Here is a 16055-nt window from a genome sequence, read left to right as displayed (position 1 = left end):
CAAGAAATATTCAGGGCTGGAGAGAAGGCTCCATGGTTAAGAGCATGGATTATTCTTCCAGAGGATCTTAATTTGGTTCCCAGAACCCACATTTGTGATTCACAACTACCTGCAATTTCAGCTCCTGGGAATCCAACATCCTCTCCTGGCTTCTAAGGGCAGCAGTACATGCATGGCATATAAATACACATGAATACAAATATAATAAAATAAAATGTGAAAGAAAGATTGAGCCAGGCAGGTGACACACACCTGTAATCCCAGTTCTAAGGAGGCAGAGGCAGAAGAATTTCAGTGTGATTGAGGCCAGCATATAGCAAGGTCTTGTTTTAATAAAAAGCAAAAATAAAGTCAGGCGGTGGTGGTGCACACCTTTAATCCCAGCACTCGGGAGGCAGAGGCAGGCGGATCTCTGTGAGTTTGAGGCCAGCCTGGTCTATAGAGCGAGTTCCAGGACAACTTGAGCTATTAAACAGAGAAATTCTGTTTGGAGGGGAAAAAAAAGAAAAAAAGAAAGATTCTATTTGCCTCATGTGTGCCAGGGGACATTCAGGCTTTCTGAGAAAAGGGAAACCAGGCTTTCTGGGAAGGACTTGGAGGCGAGAACAAAGGAAGTTCTCAAGGCAGGAAACTGGGAAGCGTTTTCAGCACCAAGGACAGAGCCACAGACTCCCTCAGGACCCTGGACAGAGCAACTGATCGCGCCTGCCGGGGAACCCAACCACGTTGGTGTCGCCGAGAAACCTGAGCGCTCGCCTTGTTTCTCTACATCCCTTCAGAAGACCTCAGCCACCGACTTCTGAAGCTCAGGAGAAGAGGTACAGGGAGTAGCTATCTTAAAGGTGCTGATTCACGGGAGCGGGTTATGCAAATAGAGGGCTTCGGTTGTTACACTCCGTAAAGATTTACCAGTCCCATTGGGAATACGGCACTGTTAATGATACTTATGTTTTTTAGCTAAGTAACAGAAGGCTCACCAGAGTCTTTTTTTTTAAATCCTCCAAAGTCCTATCTCATACATTTTACGCTCAAAACTTTAGTCTCGTGCAAAGCACTTCCTAGGGAAGAGGAAAATATTCTTCATAGTCACTGATTCTCCTCCCTAACTTCCATTATCTTTTTTCTCGTTCTTAGATGCACACGTGCCCATGAGTGTGCACCAACACGCACACAGCTGCAGCGTGTGAACCACAAGAGATTCTACACATTCATGGAGAAGCCTGAATTCAGGGTAAGCGGATGCCCCTGAAAGCAGGCTCTGTCCCTTTAAATGGGTTGTAGCGGTGGGGGAGGGGAACTGACCGGAGCTGGCATTGTCCAGTTTGAACTGAGCACCGGAAGTGAAGGGGCAGGGCCAGGGCCGTGCACTGAGCCCCGGGCCATTGTCCATCTCTGACCAGGGCAGTGGCCACCCCCCCCCCGGTCCACCCTCTTTATCTTCTAGTAGGGAGTTTACCTCTTCAAATGAGAAACCTCCCTATCCAGTCCTTCCACCAGCCACGCTACCCGGAGGGGAGCGCAATTTAGGAAGGTGACTGAAAGCAGGAGGGTCTGGGAAGCAGAGTGTCCCGGGTACTGGAGGAAGTGCCTCCACCCACAGTATTGCCCTCTGCCAGCAAGGGATGGGACAGGACGGGACGCGCCGGACAGGATGAGGAGGCAGCTATCACAGAGGACACTCGTCCAGGCTTCCCCCATGTGCTCCCAGGAAGCTCTCTACCTAGGACCAACTTTAGATGCAGGCTGGGAAGGAAGCAAAGGATTCTCTGCACAAATCAACTAGCAGCTTGTTTCTGATTGGGACAAACCCAGAGGAACTGATGTTGAGACTTGGAGATGGAGACATCTAGTTGTAGTCAGAGGCAGGCTGAGTTTGAGAGGCAGCGCCTAGGTCAAGAGAGATCAGCTCTGTGGGGTCTCCTGCCGCCTCCCTGCACCCATATTCTGGCTTCCTAGTGCCAGAACTCCAGGTCTATCTAAGCACACGGGGGTGGGGGGTGAGAGCAGGTCAGCGCCAAGCAGCCGGGTCAGCTCGGAGGCCTGAGGGGGAAGGGGGGAGGGGCGCTGAGGGGCTGGGGGAGGGCTCATCCATTTCTCCCTTGACAGGTGGTTTGTGTTTCTGATTGGACAGCGCCAACAGGCTCACACCTCCCTCCCCCAACTCTCTGGAATGTATAATTATCTGCCCGGGGGGGGGTTGGGGGGGGGAGAGAGAGTGTGTGTGTGTGGTCACGTGGTTATAAAACTCCCCCCGTCCCCCACCTGTGTGTGTGGTCACGTGGTTATAAAACTATTTCCCCCCCCCAGGTCCCCCACCTGTGTCTGCTTTAGGTACCCGCATTGAGTCCTTAAAGTGCAGTACCCTAAATTCTAGGGTACTAAAGACTCCTAGGGCAAAAGACCCCCTGTCCTGATATGCGTATGTGGAGGGGGTGTCAAATCTCAAGGTTCTGGGAAGGGACACCCCAGAGGTGTCAGAGACCAGAGCAGTGGGGGAGGGCGGGAGCCAGAGCCGGAGGGAAAGGGAGGGGTAATGAGAGAGGGGAGGGGAGGGGGCTGCCCGCGGGGGGTTGGGTCATTGTCTTTTAGAATTTGGGAGCCTTTGAAAAGCCGTGGGCCCTCCCACCGCTATTGTGCGGGGGAAGATGTAGCAGCCTCTTCTCCGAACCACCCCTTTGCCTCCGGACTTCTCTGGGGCCAGCAGCCGCCCGACCTGGGGCCCGGGGCCACGGGCTCAGCCGACGACCATGGGCTCGGTGTCCAACCAGCAGTTTGCAGGTTCGAGCTTGCGATTCAGCGGGCACACCTTAGGGTGCAGGGCGCCCAAGAGCTAAATAGAAGGGAGGTGGGAAAGTGTCCCACGGACTTGCCCGCGGGACCCCAAGTCCCTGCGGCCTCCTGCTTCTTGGGGCCATCTCTGGAGCAGGGAACCCTGGTGTTCCAGTGGCTTGCGCGCCGAGTCTGTGGGGGCGGAGGGAGAGAAGAGGAGGGGCCTGTCCCGCCGCGTGTGCACGGGCAACGTGTTGTGGGAAGACATGCAAAACTTTCGGGGCTTCAGCATCCTCGGTGTAACCTTGGGGAGGCAGCCTGGACAGGTTTCTTCTTAGCAGCTGTTTGGTAGCTGCCTCCTCCTGGGTGTCTATCGCGGGCTCAACACCGAGATCTCCCAGACGGGTCCCAGAGAGGGCCCTGCGATGGCATGGCCCCCAGCTGATCACCTGGCCCTCCCTGTCTCCAGGTGGCTGCGCCAAGGCAGCGGAGAAGGCGCCCGAGGAGGCGCCGGCTGACGCGGCTCGGGCGGCAGACGAGCCGCAGCTGCTGCACGGGGCCGGCATCTGTAAGTGGTTCAACGTGCGCATGGGGTTCGGCTTCCTGTCCATGACCGCCCGCGCCGGGGTCGCGCTCGACCCCCCGGTGGACGTCTTTGTGCACCAGGTGAGACTGATTCTAGTAACTTTGCTAGGAAAAAGAAAAACTGGGTGTTATATGTATGGGCTTGGCTGATGGCCGCTCCTGTTGGATTGGAGGCGATAAAGGACACTCATTGTGCGTCCTTATCTGCCGGGACACCCCAATTTTGAGTTTCGAGTAACTACGGTGGAGCAAGGAGGAGGCACCACTGATTACCAGCACCCCCTCCCCGCCCCCTTCCGGGAACCCCTCCGGCTTACCACGTGTCTATTACCTCTTTTCCCCTGGGAAGGGAGCAGGGGGCAGGGAGGTGACCCCATGTGGCAGAAACTAAGGTTGTATTGTGCTTGCCGGTGGGGGAGGGCGAGCAGGCCAACCAGGGAAGCACATGCAGGGCCTGAATCGGGCGCTAGCGCCTTGAGTTCTGAAGGTCTGAATGTAGTTCACAGGGCAGGGGAGTGTGGCTGATTTGCCACCCTTCCCACGGGCATGAACCTGCGAAGTCAGGCTCTTCCCCTGTTTTAAGTGCAGACCTCAGTCAGGTGGCCATCTAAAAAGCCAGGTCCTGTGGCCAGAATAGGTTTGGCAGATCCCGGAAGGATGAGCGTGTGGCTGAAAAGCTCCCCTAGAAGGCTGGTTACGGTTCAGAACTAGCAGGCACCTCTGCTGTCCACCAGGTCCTGCCAGGCAGGAAAACGTTAAGCGAAGCCTTCATTCCTGGCTGGGCCAGTCTAGGGAGGAGACTTGGGTCGGTGCAATCCCAAGTTCTCAGTTAAAGAAGGGCAGCGCAGTGGGGAGTGAAATTCAGTGTCGAGGGGCAGGCCGTGCAAGGAGGCTGGCCTCTTGGCCTATTCTCCTCAGTTTGGCATTTATGGCCCCAGACAGCCATTGATTGCTGTCCCTAACATTCCTAACCCTAAATAAGGAAGGGAATAGTAGAGTCTCCAGGTTCTCTTCCTTACTCCCCTTTATCTCTCAGCATCCGACTGTTGTTCAAGTGCTCCCAAGCCTCGATGGTTAGGAGGTTCCTGCTACCCTGCCTCCCACGTTAGTGGTTAAGGCTGGACCAGGAGAGAAGAAATTGCTAATCCTTGGCCCTGGAGCTTGACACCCGGTCCGGGCAGGGAGGGGTTACTTCAGGGAGGTTAGCTTTAGGAGCTGTGGGGGAGGGGAAAGGAGGATGTGGGGATTAAGAGTTGGAGCCTGAGGGATGGCGTTCTTGAGGGGGAGGGGTGGGGAAGGAGATGCTGGACCGACTGGTTGGAGGCTGCTGTGAAGACTGAACATTGCCCTCCAGTCAGGAGGTTGATGGGGGAAACTAGGTGGATTTGGGTTGAAGGAATTTTGGGACCAGCTCTCTGCTCTGCTGTTGGTGTGCTAGGGTCGCTGGGCTTCTGGAACATGTGTTTAAGGGACCTACAGCGGTACCTTTAGCTACTTCCTTGAAATACCACCCCCCATCACTATACCACCAGACTGCTGGTTTCTGGATGGTGGCTTTGTGCCCCCCCATCTCATTTACATATGTGAATGATAACTCCCAGGAAGTAATTGTGAGAGAGAAGGGAATTGGCCTCTTTAGATCTATTAAATCACTTTATTGCAGGAACCCTCTTTGAATGGCCCTCCTCCGCGGGTGGCAAGCCGCCCCCCACTCTCCCGTTTATCAGATCACAGAGATTCAGATCTCTCCTGGTCTGGAGATGGGCTGGACAGTTTTCCCAATTTGGGGAGGCTGGGATATAAAGGAGGTGCAAAGCTTTCTTGATTCCTTCCAAAGGCTAAGGCTCCTTGGTGGTGTGCCTCAGACTTAGCCTTAGGATCATAGCAATAGGGACTCAGGAACACGTGGGGGGGGCAGTCAGTACATACCAGCCTGGAGAGCTATGTCCACCAGCCCAAATTTGAAGTTTTTGTGTGTTTGGTTTCCTATATTTTCTTCTTTTTTTTTTTTGGTGGGGGGGTAGGGTACAGAATTTCACTGTCTTTAACTGTGGCTGGCCTGGACTTTGTTCTGTAGATCAGGCTGGCTTCTAACTCGATCTGCCTGCCTCTGCCTCCTGGATGTTGGGACTAAAGGCCCCAGCTCCTGGCTGGCATCCATACTTGAAGACGTTCCTCTCTAATCTGCACTCTCCCCTCACTGTAATTGGTGTTTTACTGCAGCCTGAGGTTGCACGGGCTCGTCCCACACTCTGGCCTAATTTAGGCTGGTGACCCGAGTTATCCGTGCTGGAGGAATGTTGTAGATACAGGTAATCTCTGAAACTTGTTTACTTCAGGCGAGTGTCCGCGAGGCAGAGGAAGAAGTGTTTAATGGAACTTTATGTTCTGGTGTTGGGGTGGAAGGGAGGAAAGAAACTCAATACATTTGTCATGCCATGGAAAGGGAGGGGCTCAGGATCAACCCTTCTGAGAGTGAGGGGATAGGTTCTCAGCACCCTGTTAGAGACTGCCCTCCTGCTGATCCACATACCAAACATTCTTACATTTTGGGGCAGCTGCTTACACTGTAGTACAGGCAGGCCTGGGAGTTACTTTAGCCAAGCTGACCTATAGTTTGGTGACACTCCTTTCTTTGCCTTGGCCTTCTCTTCTGTCTGATCTGCATATACCTCATCCTGTTTCCAGGAGAAGAGTAGGCAGATCAGGCTATGACACAGGTTTGTCTAATACCCATTAGGTTCAGCCATAGGTTCCTTTAGATCTTGAAATCTATGTCGGGAATTGATTAGACTAGTCTCCGTATCTTGCCAGATATCTCTTGGAAGGCAGAAAAACTTCTAGTTGAGAAACAGCAAGATAGTCATCAAAAATGGTTGGGAAGTCGCCGACCACTTTAAGTTTTGGTTTAAGTCTGGTTTCCTGTGGCCCAAAATGTAGGCCACCAAGATTTGTAGGAAGTATTGGTTTTCAGCATCTTTTCAGAACATAGTTTTTTGCCAAGGCAGGCTCTTTTGTAGCACAGGCTAGCCTCCATCCTCCTACCTATGTATCTCCAGTGTTGGAATTGTGGGTGTGCACAGCTACCATCTGGCCCAGGTGAAGACTATAATGAACTATACGTTGTGTTTGAACAAAAATTCAATATTGACACAGAAATTGAAGCTAAAACTGCTCAAGCCACAATGACTTAGACCTACACCACATACCTGAGGCTAGAATACCATACTTGGGTTGTGGGACAGTGTGTAGGATCTTGGCTTCCTGGTTTATAACACTGCATGGATTGACCGTTGTGAATGTCCTGTCAAGAGAAGAACTTGACTGTCTAGGTGTTTTTTATACTGCATTCTTGATCTAAATGAATGACTATGGAAATGAAAACAGGTGAGGGAATCTTGAGGACCCTGGAGGACCAGGAGAAGACAGTGTCTTCACCAGAGAAGACAGGGAAGGTGGTAGATGAGACTGCTTTCTTTCTGGGCTGATTACCATGGCTTGGCCCTGTATAGTGTGCCATGAGTATTTGTGGGGTACATGTTGACAGCTTACAACTCCAAACCCCAGAACTTTGGCTCCATTAAGATCATCTTGGATTCCAGCCCAGGAACACTACCTGTCATTCCCATGTCAGTGGGAAAAGGTGGCTTAAAAATACGGGTTTTTGTAGAGTTGGTATAACGAAGCCCGTGTGTTATTTTGGCATCTTCAAATATTTTGGTGTTCTCTTTGAGGCGGCATGCCTCCAGAGAACAGCCTGGGTGATGCTTTGCCACCGTCCCAAACAAAGCTTCCAATATGGCAACTGTCTGCCTTGTTAATGGTGAGGTTGCTGCCTGCACTGGCAGTGGTTTCCAGGGTGTAAGGCACAAACATAGCCAGGCATAGCCAGGGCTCAAACATTCCTTTTTTTCTTTTTTGGAGAAACTCACATCTGCATGAAGAGCAGCAAGCCTGTGTAGTCCAAGCCTGGGAGGTCTCAGCAGCAAACGTTCATAATGGTACAGACCTTTTAAGCATGGTTTCGCGTTGCTGTTAGAAACCAGTATGATGGCTTTTTCTTCTATGGTTTTGGCATAAACTTCAGGAAGCTTTTCATTCCCATTCCCACCCTGCACTCCTTGCTCACAGCCGAGGATCGGGGTTGGATGGGAAGAGAGCATGCTGTCCTTGCATCTCCAGCATCTTGAGGAATGGAAGGACCAGGAAAAACCACCATGAGGAAAGAGGCGAGGTGTAGGTGCCCTCCGTTCAGAGCCTCGCGCAGGCTGATACCCCATCTGGTGGAGAGCTGCGGAGGAGCATTTGTTCTGGGCTGCTGAGCAGAGGTGAATGGCAGCTAACCTTAGAACAAGCTCTGTGCCTCTTTACCTGCAAGGCTTGGGTGAAGCCTTGACACCAGAGTGTCACCACTGTGTTGAGTCTTTCAGATGAAAAGGCATTTAGGAGTTTAAAAGCACAGCTAGAAGAAAAGATGTCTGACTTGCCTTTATTGGACCTTGCTACCAGCAAGACCAGGCTCGTGGTAGTCAGCCCAACATTTGTCCTTCCTTTCTTTCTTTCTTTCTTTCTTTCTTTCTTTCTTTCTTTCTTTCTTTCTTTCTTTTTTTTTTTTGTTTTGTTTTTCGAGACAGGGTTTCTCTGTGGTTTTTGGAGCCAGTCCTGGAACTAGCTCTTGAACTCACAGAGATCCGCCTGCCTCTACCTCCCAAGTGCTGGGATTAAAGGTGTGCGCCACCACCGCCCGGCTTCCTTTCTTGATACTATGACCAAGGTGCTTATTTTTATCTGTAGTTCTTCCTTGGAGCTTCTGTCCCAGGCACTCTCAAATACATACTGGGCTAGTCTCCTCACTTTGTTAGGGTTTCCGGTCAGATTTCTCCGCTTAAGCACGTCGCTAACCTTCAAGGCATTTGTGAATCTTCTGGTTGTAATGCCGCATGATTTTGACAGGAGTGTTTAGCGCCCTGCTCAGTCTAAAGTGAGAATTAATACGTATTTTAGTTACTCAACCTAGAATTGGTCAGAGAGATGCATAGGGTCACCCAAACCTGGAATGTCCCAAGGTGCTGGAGAAGAGCAGAGAAACCCTTCTTTTGGTCCTGGTCAACTGTTGCAAAGTCTCCCACAAAGAAAGAAGCAGAGTGGAATGGTTTGTGCAAGCCACAAGAGACAGGAGAGTCACAGATCAATCCGACCCTTTGCTTACTTTTTTTGGCTCACATTTCTTAGATGACACGGTATATGTGGGTTTAGTCAGGTGTTGATACTTGAGTGGGGTATTTGATGTGGGGGCGGGTGGGGGTTCCTCAGGACAGAAGGAAAAAGCCAGGAAGTGTGTAACCGAAAAGAGCAAGCAGCATGGGGGGGAAGAAATGCTGTAACTCCCCCACCACCAGGCTGCCCACGTGACTAACTCCAATAGGTTGGAGAAAGGAAAATGGGATTCCTAGCCCTCTTCCCCTTGAAATATTTATCTGCTGCGGGAAGGATTTGACAGAAGGCGCCTTAGGGGAAGCGTCCTCTTTATTAGTCTATCCTGGAGGCACAGGGAGGGTGCTGGGGTGGGGGGCAGAGAGAAGATGGCTGTTAGTTGACTAGCAAACTTCCCCTTCCTGGGGTCTGACTGGAGGAGATGTTCTGAAGCCATTCCTCTCACCCCACCATGGTGTAGAGGAAGGAAGGAACTGGTCCGATTTGAATGTGGGGGAGGGTGGGAGAGAGCCATCCTAGGGGGATCTGTGCCTTGGAACTCCAGGAATCCGACCACCAGAACCAACCAGTGTCAACCCTTTGTTCCCTGGGGCAGGGCTCTATTGGGGGAGCTCAGGCCATGCCCCTCCCCCCCAGGGCCTTTGCTTTTTTTTTCTTTCTTTTTTTTTTTTTTTGAGGGGATAGGGAGAGAGGCGGGGCCCTGCTTTGTGTGTGGTTGGGGGTGGAAGAAGAATTTTCAGGCTCCTTTTAGATGCTGGCCCTGGGAGTCTGGCTTGGTGGGGCTGCACACTGATTTACCTATCTGATAAGGGAAGAATTCAAACTATGTTTTAGAAAGGAGTGGGGGGAGGGGGATAGGCAGCCACCCCTGGAGACCACCAGTTTAAATCCTGCCCAGCCTTTCTGTTGAGGTGCTTGCAGGGGCGGTCTTAAGCAGATCTCTAGTGGTGGAGGAGCTGAGGGGGTTCGTCAGTCTCCTTCCCTTACCATTTGTACTGCGGCATCCCCCCCCCCCCGCCCGTCTCACAAGTCTTAAGAGTGGGTAGAAGAGGGAGGTGTTGTTCTCCCAAAGCTGGACCTCAGAGAGGGGCTGGGTTGAGGTTTTTTTTTTTTTTTTTGTTTTGAGTTCCCAAGAATGGTTAGTAATAAAAGCAGAGTTAATCTGAGCATCCCAACACTTGGCTCTTACTGGTACCCTGTCTCCCTCTAGTCTGAAAGATAATTGGTCCTCTTAGAGGCTCTCCCGTGGCTGGTGGAGTGTCAGCTGCTTTTCATGTGTAAAACCTCACAGCCTCACCATGAAGTCAGGGTATACTCCATTTTACAAATGAGAAAGGAAGGAACAAGCTCCTAAACTCAATTCTTAACCAGCTGGATCACAGCTGGAATCGCCCGCCCAGGGAGAAGGCAGTGTGTTGGTCTGGCTCCCCAGGTACCTCCCTCGCTAGTTCCTCTTGGTTTTTGGATGGTTTCTGTGCAGTGGGGGCTGAGAGGTGGGTCCTATTAAACATTATAATACTTGTATTTCCTTTTTAAGTTTCTTTCCCCCTTGCTCACATCAGATTGAAGCAGGGGGTTAGGAAGTCACCATCCCTGCCTGTTTCTGTGGGTGTGAAACACTAGGAGAGACCCGGGTGGAGTATGCTTAGCATGTGTATGATTTTGGTTCAATCCCAAGCACCCTTTATAAAAAGTGAAAGAATATATCTTCTGTGATGCAATAATTACAAATAGTCATGCAAGGTTAGTAAGTCCATGCCCTTCAGAATCTGGACTTTGTTTAGGTTGAAATGGCCTGCTTGCTTTATGATGTCTACTCTAGGCCTAATCTGTTAATTCCAGCATTCAGGAGGCTGAGGTGAAAGATTTCCAGTTCAAGGCCAGCCTGGACTACTTAGCGGGATAAACACTTAAAAAACAAGCAGATTGGCCGGGCTGTGGTGGCGCACGCCTTTAATCCCAGCACTCGGGAGGCAGAGGCAGGCGGATCTCTGTGAGTTCGAGACCAGCCTGGTCTACAGAGCTAGTTCCAGGACAGGCTCCAAAGCCGCAGAGAAACCCTGTCTCTAAAAACAAAAAACAAAACAAAACAAAAAAAACAAGCAGATGGGGCTGGAGAGAAGGCTCAGTGGTTAAGAGCATTGCCTGCTCTTCCAAAGGTCCTGAGTTTAATTCCCGGCAACCACATGGTGGCTCACAACCATCTGTAATGAGGTCTGGTGCCCTCTTCTGGCCTGCAGGCATACATGCAGACAGAATATTGTATACATAATAAATAAATATTTTTTTAAAAAAGACAAACAGATCTCTGAGTTCTAGGTAGACAGGTCTACATGGTGAGTTCTAGGCCAGTCAAGGCTACATAGTGAGACCCTGTCTTAAAAAGAAAGAAAAAAAGGAGAAACCAGGACTTACCTATTTTGCTGAGGACACTTAAGACCTCATTGAGCCTGGAGGATGGGTATGTCCCCCAAGTCTGTGCTCTTCACCAACACCCTTGATGGAGGTCTGGTTTGTGTACTATCAACTAAATTAAAACAAAAGCTAGGTCGGATGCTGGTGAGGCGCAGCTTTAGCAGAGGCAGGCAGATCTCTGAGTTCAAGGACAGCCAGGGCTACACAGAGAAATCTGTTTTGAAAAACAAATCCCCCCCCCAAAATCCCAAAAGTTAGAATGATGGAGGAATTTGTCCCCCACCTGGCTAATAGGATTTTTTTTTTCTCGCTTATTTTCCTAGAGTCCTAGTGTGAAGTATTCTACCAGCTAGAATACCAGTGGACCTCGTTAATGCTGATGGTCCTGGCTAGGTGCACAGCGGTCCCTTTGTTTCTCTGAGCTCATGTCCTTTTTCTGTGCGTGTTTGTGTGCTGGCAAGAGGGTCTCTAGATAACCATCTGTGTAGATCAGGCTGGCCTTAGATACACTGCCTCTGCTGGGATCAAAGGAATGCACTACCAAGCATTTTTTCTCTTGGAAGTGAGAGCCACTGACTGCTCTCTGAGCACACTCTACCATTGAGTCCTGTGTTCTAGGTGAGGGCCTTTTGATTGCACACTGAGCTGCTTACTCTAGTTCCAGCTGTGTAGACCGTTCTGGGAAGTGCTACCTCCCGAAATAATAAACAGTAGGGTCTGGTCTGTGCTAATGGTGGCAACCGTGAGCATCGGGCTCCTTTTTAAAGGAGCTGGACTCTGCAAACTGCACTAAGTCTTTATTTCGGACGTGATCATCATTCCCAATCAAGTAGTTGACTGTCTGTTTCCTTGTTGCTGGGAGTGCACACATGGGCCCAGCTGCTCAAGAGGCAGGAGACTTTGGAGCTGACAAATCTGAGAGCAGTTTGGGCAACACAGGTGTCAAAAAATAAAAATCTAATTCATTGCCATGGAATCCATGTGGAATCATGCCACTTGGAGGCTGAGGCAGGAGAATCATGAATTTGAGGCCTGTATGAACAGCATAGTGAGACCCTGTCTCAAAAACCAGAAACCCATACTTCATTAATTCATCCAAAAATGTACCCAGATGAGGTACCAAAATGTGGCATGAACAACAAAACCTGTTGGCTTTTGTATTTTTTTAATTTGTGTATACCTGGGTGCGTATAGTACACATGGCACATCTGGAGGTCAGAAGACCACATCTGTCCTTCCATCTCATGGGCCCAGAGACTGAGCTTACTAAATTTTCAGGCTTGGCAGCAACTGACTACCCACTGAACCACACCCTGCCAGCTTCGTGCAGCCCAGGCTGGTCTCCAGCAGTGCTTTCTGCCCAGGCCTCTGCGTGCTGGCATGGTGGGGTGGCTAGAGGTGTACCACCATACCTGGTACACTAGTATGTGTTTAGTTTTCCCCCAAGTAGTAGCTTCTTGTAGATTTGTCTGATTGTGTCTGACTTTTTGTTTCTCTGTTTTGAGACCATGCTGGCCTTGAACCTGTCTTCCTAGGTTTCAACCTCTCTCCTGAGCCTCCTCGAGATTAGTGCTGTGTCAATAATGCTGGCTTGCCATTCTTATTCTTACCAAATAGGTATTTAATTCCTCCAGATATATTTTGAGCTGGACAGTGGTGGGGTGGTGGTGAATGCCTCTAATTCCTGCAATTGGGAGGCGGAGGCAGGTGGATCTGAGTTTGGGTCAGCCTGCTCAACAGATGGAGTTCCAGGCCTCTTAGCTTCTCAACACATTCCTGGAATCTCTCCATGACATTCCATTTTAATCCTTGCCCTGAAACTGACATTTTTCATGATTTCAGATTTAAAGATTACAGGAATAGACAGACATATTCTCAGTCTTTCCCCCCAGATTCTTTCATTAACATTTTGCCCTCTTTACTGTATCCTTTTATCTCTCTGGGTTTTTTGTTTGTTTGTTTATGTTTTATTGGCGGGGGGGTATGCTTGTGGTGGGGAGAGACAGGGCCTCACTATGGTCCTGGCTGACCTGGAACTCATCCTGGTGCATGCATGGGTAAGGTTAACCTCGACCTCAGAGATCCATCTGCGTCTGTCCCCCAAGTGCTGGGATTAGAGACTTGTGCCACCACAAACAAGCCACTTTAGTAACCATAAATACAGCATTAAGTATGTTTCTGTTTAAGTATCTTAATGTGTATTTCCTAAGAATGGAGGCGATTGCTTGCTGTTCTTATTGTGACCCTACGATTGGGTGACAGGCGTGGGCTGTTTTCTCATCTGTGAAATGGTTCCTGTCTCACACAACAGGTAAATGTTCGCAGTTTTGTCTTACAGTAAAATCTTGCGTTTCCCTTTGCCAGAGTAAGCTGCACATGGAGGGTTTCCGAAGCCTCAAGGAGGGGGAGGCCGTAGAGTTCACCTTTAAGAAGTCGGCCAAGGGTCTGGAATCCATTCGTGTCACTGGCCCTGGTGGAGTGTTCTGTATTGGGAGTGAGCGGCGGCCGAAGGGGAAGAACACACAGAAACGAAGATCCAAAGGAGACAGGTATGGCCCAGAAGGCGGCTTGTAGAAGTTGCTCAGGATGGTGCTCCCACAGGTCCCACCTGAACCCCGTTACCAGTGAATTATGCTTCGGCGATGCAGTCAGTGGTTGCTTGAAACTCCCTTTGTCCTCGGGCTAGTTTCTATTGCTAGGAGTGACGCTGCCTGTCCATACTGACTTTAGAAGCAAAGGCTACCATGTAAGCAGCGGTGTAAGATGTTACATATATGTTATCTACTGTTTCCTTACGAGCTCGCTAATTGCTTACTGTGTGCGTTTTTCCTATGGGGCTTAAAACCTCTTAGCTCTAAAGAGGTAATATTAATTTGGCTTTAGAAACTCTTAGCTTGGTGGTGATGGCGCATGCCTTTAATCCTAACAGAGGCAGAGGCAGGGGCAGGTGGATCTCTGAGTTGGAGACCAGCCTGGTCTACAGAGTGAGTTCCAAGACAGCCAGGGATATACAGAGAGATCCTGTCACCAAAGGAAAGGAAAAAAATCCTTTCCTTAGCCAGGTCTGGTGGAACATGCAGGACTTGAGCAGGGACAAAAAAGGACTCCCACCAGTTGAAGGGACTATATAATGAAACCTTGACGCGAAATGAAAATAAAAACTAGGGCTGAAGAGATGGTTCCCTGGGACCCAGGGGAGGGCCCATCCATCCATCAAGGTGTGTGCCACAGCTGATGTGAGTCTGAAGGTCATCGGGTAGATCTAGAAAGGGCATAATAAAGGGAAAGGTGGTTACAGTGATGAACATGGATGAAGGTGTCATCCCTTAAGGGGCTTCAAGCTTCTTCCCATGTTTCCCTCACCTTTACCATTCTGTCTTGTGCCAGGTGCTATAACTGTGGTGGTCTGGACCATCATGCCAAGGAATGCAAGCTGCCGCCCCAGCCCAAGAAGTGCCACTTCTGCCAAAGCATCAACCATATGGTGGCCTCCTGTCCACTGAAGGCCCAGCAGGCCCCCACGTCTCAGGGAAAGCCTGCCTACTTCCGGGAGGAAGAGGAAGAGATCCACAGCCCTGCCCTGCTCCCAGAAGCCCAGAATTGAGGCACAGGAGCGGGGGGGCTATTCTTTTGCTATGGGGGAGTTTGAGGAGGCATCAATCGGGCAGAGTGGAGAAAGTGGGGATAGGGTGGGTTGCGGGTAGCTGGCACTGCCATGTATCTCAGGCCGGGGTTCCCAGTATCACCCTGTCTTCCCTTGGTGGGGGGAAAGGGGGAGGCAATGGAAACTCCAACCATGCTTTATCTAAAGGCAAGTGAAGGTTTTTGTGGGGAACCACCCTAGAACCTGCATGCTTTTAGCTGAGGCTTTAATCCAAAATGACATGCTTTTGAAAGTGGCTGGGACAGGAAGGTTCTTCTGTAGAAGGCTGTGTAATATTTCCCTTGCCAGACAGGGTGTGAAGCGAGTGTAATACCACATTAATGAACCTAACCCTCCAGCTACTACACTCTGGGAGGGACTCTCAGGAGCCAGGCAAGGGTTTTTTTTGTTTTGTTTTGTTTTTTTTCACATCCTGCTTACTCAACCCCTTCCTGGGGTGTGGTGCTAGGAACGGGGGTATCTGGCAGTGGGTTGTGATGGCAGCAAAGAGGGTTGGGGATAACCTGCTGTTCTACCTCACTCCCAGCTCTTTCACTGGCCAGTGTGATTTTTAATTTATTTACTCCCTTGGGTAACTGCACCTTGGGTCCCACTTTCTCCAGGATGCTAACTGCACTATCTGTGTGCGAATGACGTATCTTGTGCGTTTTAATTTTTTTTTCTTAATATAAATAATCGGTTTGTATTTTTGTATATTTTAATCTAAGGCCCTCATTCCTGCACTGTGTTCTCAGGTACATGAGCAATCTCAGGGATAAGTCCGCAGGCAGCTCCAGGTCTGCACAGCAGGAACACTTTTTGTTTCGATCACCATGGAGACCAACCATTTGGAATGCACAGCCTATTGAACTACCTCATTTCTGCCGGTTACAGACGGCTTTTCTGCCATATAGTCCTTAAAACCTCTGTCCATCTTAAAATGTTTCGCAGGAGGCTAGGATTTTATTAAGCTGCACATGACTTGGTCTCAGATTTTGGCAAGAGATAGGAAATTAGTCTAAACAGGAAAAGCTGGTTCAGAGATCTCAAAAGGCTGGGCCAGGTGAAAGGCACAAGAGTAATTTTCCATCCCAAACCCACCCTTCACCAGATTAGTCTGCCCGGCCATACACAGCAGGGTGCGAGTATATATACTTGTGTGTTGGTTTTGGTTTTTTAATGCAAATTTATAAGGATGAGGTTTTTTTTTTGTTTGTTTGTTTGATTGATTGAGTTTTGGATACTGGGATTGAACCTGGGGCCTCATTTGTGCTAGGATGGTCCTGCCACTGAGTTCTGGTTAAGTTAAAACCAACATCCTTATTCCCACACTGCTTTTTAGGGGTGGGGACGTGAAACAAGGGCTCGAATCCTTAGCCTTTCCCAATCTTGGCTTCTGGAGAGACTCGAGGAGTGTGCGGGCTTCTGT

At 49.9% G+C, this 16055-nt stretch overlaps 1 protein-coding gene across 1 annotated transcript; it reads left to right on the top strand.

The window, feature by feature from the left end:
• The first annotated feature begins 2747 nt into the window (after positions 1 to 2747).
• On the top strand, positions 2748 to 14587 carry Lin28a (lin-28 RNA binding posttranscriptional regulator A). The gene is made up of 4 exons (XM_075945602.1): positions 2748 to 2778; positions 3239 to 3435; positions 13348 to 13532; positions 14371 to 14587. The coding sequence occupies exons 1-4, from the start codon at positions 2748 to 2750 to the stop codon at positions 14585 to 14587; spliced, it is 630 nt and encodes a 209-aa protein (XP_075801717.1).
• The last annotated feature ends 1468 nt before the right edge of the window (positions 14588 to 16055 follow it).

This window comes from Microtus pennsylvanicus, chromosome 13 (assembly GCF_037038515.1).
Source record: "Microtus pennsylvanicus isolate mMicPen1 chromosome 13, mMicPen1.hap1, whole genome shotgun sequence".
NCBI classification, from domain to species: Eukaryota; Metazoa; Chordata; class Mammalia; order Rodentia; family Cricetidae; genus Microtus; species Microtus pennsylvanicus.
Note: the sequence above shows the minus strand (reverse complement) of the source record. Positions and strands in the feature narration are given on the sequence as shown.

Excerpts from the sequence above, each read along its gene's own strand:
- Lin28a (XM_075945602.1), top strand. The coding sequence starts at position 2,748 with ATGGGCTCGGTGTCCAACCAGCAGTTTGCAG. Across the intron at positions 2,779-3,238 it reads GTCCAACCAGCAGTTTGCAG|GTGGCTGCGCCAAGGCAGCG; the intron begins GTTCGAGCTTGC and ends CCCTGTCTCCAG. Across the intron at positions 13,533-14,370 it reads CGAAGATCCAAAGGAGACAG|GTGCTATAACTGTGGTGGTC; the intron begins GTATGGCCCAGA and ends GTCTTGTGCCAG.